The sequence below is a fragment of the Salvia miltiorrhiza genome, unplaced genomic scaffold (assembly GCF_028751815.1).
Source record: "Salvia miltiorrhiza cultivar Shanhuang (shh) unplaced genomic scaffold, IMPLAD_Smil_shh original_scaffold_356:::fragment_2:::debris, whole genome shotgun sequence".
NCBI lineage: Eukaryota > Viridiplantae > Streptophyta > Magnoliopsida > Lamiales > Lamiaceae > Salvia > Salvia miltiorrhiza.
In genome coordinates this window covers 4,147-10,000 of record NW_026651533.1, presented here as the reverse complement: position 1 = coordinate 10,000, position 5,854 = coordinate 4,147, and the positions used below count along the sequence as shown (strand labels likewise).

The 5,854-nt window shown below is 32.4% G+C and overlaps 1 protein-coding gene across 1 annotated transcript; it reads left to right on the top strand.

Annotated features, from left to right (window-relative positions):
* Positions 1–9: 9 nt before the first annotated feature.
* Positions 10–5,408, top strand: LOC131004212 (uncharacterized). Its single transcript, XM_057930835.1, has 4 exons — positions 10–294; positions 381–1,306; positions 1,387–2,610; positions 3,705–5,408. The coding sequence occupies exons 1-4, from the start codon at positions 95–97 to the stop codon at positions 5,360–5,362; spliced, it is 4,008 nt and encodes a 1,335-aa protein (XP_057786818.1). The 5' UTR covers positions 10–94; the 3' UTR covers positions 5,363–5,408.
* Positions 5,409–5,854: the final 446 nt, after the last annotated feature.

Below are 5,854 nucleotides of genomic sequence, written 5' to 3'. Positions count from 1 at the left end.
AGCTATGTGTCCGCCAAAAGTATTATATGATCTTATTTTTGGAAATAATGCCAAAAGTAAGCATTATCTCCAAAATATTAGATCTTATAATAATATGTTTGGATTCACATCAATGGGTGGTAAAATTGATCACTCGATAAATCAAGGCAATACCCCTCCGATTTTTCGATTGCATGGGCAAAACTATCATCTCATTGGTAGTTTGATGCCTATGGAAGGTTGTCCTCCAAAGTTTGCGCAGTTGTATATCTATGACACAGATAATGAAGTTCACAATAGAATACTTTCAGTGAGGTAATTTATTTCATTTGTGGTTTTTTTTTTACAATATTTTATACATGTAATTACTTTATATTTATAGTATTTTAATATTGTTTCAGGGATGTTGGAAATTTTAATGAATTACATACTGAAATTGTGCGTGATTTGCAAGCAATGCTTGATGAACAAAATGTGTTGGCGAAGTCATTTAGGATGGCTAAGGATCGATTAAGGGATGCAATCCAGCCAGATGTGAAATTGAGATTGATTAGTGAAAGAGGGAAAGATGCTCGAACTTATAATTTGCCGTCTACGTCCGAAGTAGCTGCACTTATTGTTGGAGACATAGATGATTCAATGGGCAATAGAGATATTGTTATTGAGTTCAAGAGTGGAAAATTGAAACGAATTAATGAGCTTCATCCATCGTATCTTGCATTACAATATCCATTGTTGTTTCCATATGGAGAAGATGGGTATAAATGTGACATTCCATTTGCAAAGGGTGTTGAAGAAAGCAAATTTTCGCGGAAGAAAATAAGTGTGAAGGAATTTTTGGCCTATCGATTGCATGAAAGACGTGGAGAATTTTCTATATTGTTCTATTGTCGACGTTTGTTTCAGCAGTTTATTGTTGATAGTTACACTATGGTGGAAGCTGGTAGATTGAACTTTTTTCGTTATAATCAAAATAAATTGCGATGTGATATGTATAAAGGTTTAGCAGATGCTTTGATACGAGGTGAGAGGGATCCAGCTATGCAGGGAAAACGAGTGATTTTGCCGTCTTCTTTCATTGGTGGTGCACGATATATGATTCAAAATTACCAAGATGCTATGACTATTTGTAGTTGGGCTGGATATCCGGATTTGTTTATCACTTTTACTTGCAATCCAAAGTGGCCAGAGTTAGTTAGATATCTTGATGCTAAAGGTCTAAAGTCAGAGGATCGGCCCGATATAGTTTCCAGAGTTTTCAAAATAAAGTTAGACAATCTAATTCATAGTGTTCGCAATGATCGAGTATTCGGTGTGGTCCGAGCAGGTATTTATATAGATTATTTTCTTTATACATATATTTTCATGAATTCAATATATATTCTAAATTAAACTTTCTTTTCTTAGTTGTTTACACAATTGAATTCCAAAAACGAGGATTGCCACATGCGCATATTTTGCTATTTATGGCAAAAGAGGATAAACATCCTGATGCTGAAGATATAGATAAGATCATTTCAGCGGAAATTCCAGATCCAATAGATGATGCTCAATATTATGAAGCTGTTAAAGAATTCATGGTTCATGGTCCATGTGGTGCCCTCAGAATTTCATCGCCGTGTATGATGAATGGTCGTTGTACGAAGTATTTTCCAAAGAAATATGTTGATGCAACAACTGTTGATGATGACGGATATCCTGTATATAGAAGGCGGAATAATGGGCGCGTTATATTGAAGAATGGTATATCTTTGGACAATAGATATGTTGTGCCTCACAATCGTGGTTTGCTTTTGAAGTATGGTGCTCATATTAATGTAGAATGGTGTAATCAATCACGATCGATCAAGTATTTATTCAAGTATATTAATAAAGGCAATGATCGTGTTACTGCATCATTTTATAATTCAAGCGAAGAAGATGATGAAGGGAGGGGCATAGATGAGGTGAATCAGTATTATGATTGTAGATACATCTCACCATGTGAAGCTGCTTGGAGAGTATTTGGATTTGAAATCCAATACAAAAAACCTTCTGTGGAGAGATTGAGTTACCATTTACCTGGTGAGCATGCGGTTATATTTTCAGAGGCAGATCGGCTTGAAAATATTTTGAATAGGGAAACTATTCATGAAAGTATGTTCTTAGGTTGGTTTGAAGCAAACAAAATGTATGCAGAAGCTAAGGAGTTTACATATCCTGAATTTCCTACAAAATTTGTTTGGAAAATTACGGAAAATCATCGGAGATGGGAACCAAGGAAACAAGGAGTTTCTATAGGTAGATTGTATTATGTTCCACCAGGTTCGGGTGAATCATTTTACTTAAGATGTTTGTTGAATATTGTTCGAGGTGCGACTTCTTATGAGGATATTAGATGTGTAAATGGTGTACAATATTCAACATTTCGTGAGGCTTGCTATGCTTTGGGTTTGTTAGAAGATGATAAAGAATATATTGATGGGATTGTTGAAGCAAGTAATTGGGCTTCTGCTTCATCTTTGAGAAGGTTATTTGTGACGTTGCTTACTTCAAGTTCCATGAGTCGGCCTGAAAATGTGTGGAGCAGTACTTGGAATTTATTAGGCGATGATATCTTATATCAACAGAGATTGGTATTACGATATCCAGGTATGTTTTTATGATGCTTTGTTATTAGTTAAAGCACTCCTTTTGTGATAATAATGAGTAAATTTATATGAATATGTGAATGTATATACATTGAAAATATATGGTATGTTTTTATATTATATATTGAAAAATGACTTATAAAAGTGGAATAATTAAACTATTGATATATAATTTGATAGCATAAATAGAATTCCATATTTTAAAAATATTGAAACATAATTCAATCATTTAAAATTGATCTATAAGTGAACGCATTAATTAAAAATAGGGATATATATGGTGATTGTAAAAAATATATATTATAATATTTTATTATTTAGTAAGCTAAATAATATTTGTTGGTATCAAGTTTAGTATCATATGCAATTCATTTTTCATCAAGTATGTCTGCCTGTAATACTTCTATTTAAATATATGTATATATATTTGTTTGTATATATATATATATATATATATATATATATATATATATATATGGGCGCGCTCCAGTGAGATCCCCTATTTTTCGTGAAACACTAAGGATAATGAATAAGACATATAATATTAATGAACAAGACGTATATCTAACGAACAAAATGTATATACTGATGAAAAATAAAATTTAAATAATTGGTAATGAATAAGACATATATACTGATCAACAAGGCAGTATATACTGATGAACAATGCAGTATAAACTGTTGAATAACAAAACTTAAAATTTTTTGGTTCCTCTAGGATTCGAAACCTGTGAAAAAAATTCTCCCTCCAGATACAATATCAGCCATAGGATTGATAAAATAAACGCACCAGATCGTGCTCTAGATCTCATTAAAATTAGGGGGTCTCATTGGCGCGACCCCCTATATATATATATATATATATATATATATATATATATATATATATATATATTATTGGCAAGTGTGTAAAAATGTAGCGTAATTAAAGATATTTTTTGTGCAAATGTAGTGTACCGTCTGTTTAGGATAGGTTTCAAAAGTGTACTTTGATGAAAAATATTAAAATAATATGAATTATAAGTATATCTATTAAATGTAATTCTATATTATTTTGCAACTAATTCCTTTTATTTTGGAAATATTTTTGTGTAGATTTGAAGCTTACAGATATTGAAATTCAAAATTTTACATTGGTTGAAATTGAGAAGTTATTGGGTGAGCTTGGTAAGAGTTTGCGTGATTTTGAAACAATGCCATTTCCATCTTCGGAATTCTTGGATATGAGCAATGATAGGTTGATCTATGATGAGTTAGCATATGATCGTGAACAATTGGCTAAAGATCATCTTGAATATCTTGAGAAATTTACTGATGAGCAGCATGGAGTTTACAATACAATTATGACTTCAGTGGAATCTGAGTTTGGTGGTATATTTTTTGTGTATGGGTATGGAGGAACTGGAAAAACTTTTATATGGAAGTCATTGTCTGCTGCTATTCGTTCAAAGGGGGAAATTGTTTTGAATGTTGCATCAAGTGGAATTGCTTCATTGTTATTGCCAGGTGGAAGAACAGCGCATTCACGTTTCAAGATTCCTATTAGTATTAATGAGGATTCTATGTGTAATATAAAACCAGGAAGTCCGTTGGCAGAGCTAATTTTGATGGCAAAGCTTATTATATGGGATGAAGCTCCTATGGTGCACAAGTATTGTTTTGAAGCATTAGACAGAAGTATTCGTGATATAATGCGAGTTCGTGATGAATCAAGGTTAGATGTGCCATTTGGTGGTAAAACTGTTGTACTTGGTGGTGATTTTCGGCAAATATTACCTGTTATCCCTAAAGGTAATAGGCATGATATAGTTAATGCAACGATCAATTCATCTTACCTTTGGAACAGTTGCAAAGTGTTGAGGTTGACAAAGAATATGCGTTTACGACAAGTGTCTGAGAATATGGCCACTGAATTGGAAGAATTTTCGAGTTGGATAGCTGATGTTGGAGATGGATTAATTGGGAGTTGTGGTGATGGTGTTTCTGTGATTAGATTACCTGACGATATTGTGCTTAAGAGTAATGATGATCCGTTAAGAACTATCGTATCTAGCACATATCCGTTGTTCCATAGTGATAACTCTGATTTGTCTTACTTGGATAATAGGGCAATACTTGCTCCTACTTTAGATGTAGTTCATTCCATTAATGAATACATGATTAATTTCAGGGGTGGAGATGGTAAAATGTACTTTAGCTCAAACAGTTCTTGCAGATCTGATTCAGGTAGCAGCTTGATCAACGATATTCACACTCCTGAGTTTTTGAATAGTTTGAAGTGTTCTGGTTTACCAAATCATGAATTGTTCTTGAAAGTTGGGACTCCAGTAATGTTGTTGAGAAATATTGATCATCATAATGGGTTGTGTAATGGCACTCGACTTGTGATTACAAGGTTGGGTTCTCATATGTTGGAGGGAAAATTACTAAGTGGTCACAATGTTGGCCAATTAGTTTTGATCCCTAGGCTCAATATGATACCTTCTGATATAAGATTGCCTTTCAAATTTCAAAGACGACAATTTCCATTGGTTGTTTCATATGCAATGACCATTAATAAAAGTCAAGGACAATCATTGGCACATGTGGGCTTGTATTTGAAGAAACCTGTGTTCAGCCATGGTCAACTTTATGTTGCTATCTCAAGGGTCACCAGTCGACAAGGTTTGAAAATATTGGTATGTGGTGATAGTGATGAAGAATGTAATAGTACTGATAATGTAGTTTATAAAGAAGTTTTTCGAAATTTGTAATTTATATTTGACTACTTTGTTTAATGGAAGAGACCACGACTAGATTATGTTGTTTGTTGTAGTTTTTAAGATAATTTTATCATAATTATGCACCTAAATAAAAAAGTTCAATGGTATTATATATTTTGAAATAATTTTTATTCCAACTTAAGTATAGGTTACATTAATCTGCATCTCCTTATTTCATTGTCAAATTAGTATATTTATTAGCTTCATTATCGAAAGTATAATGGGCTGTTATTAGTTACTACATCATTAAATGTACCAAAAATTCATTAATCTTATTAATTGTTAGTATATGAAATTAGTATATCCCTTTGTATTGCGCATATGGCATCTCTTTATGAGGTGCATATTTATGTATTATTACTGTAAACATAATTTAAAAATATTTAAAAACATTATGGTATTGAATGTTTTTACTTAGCCATATTGTGGAAAGTTATAGTAATGATGTTTTGTAAAAAAGTGACAAAAACCATGGAGAATAGT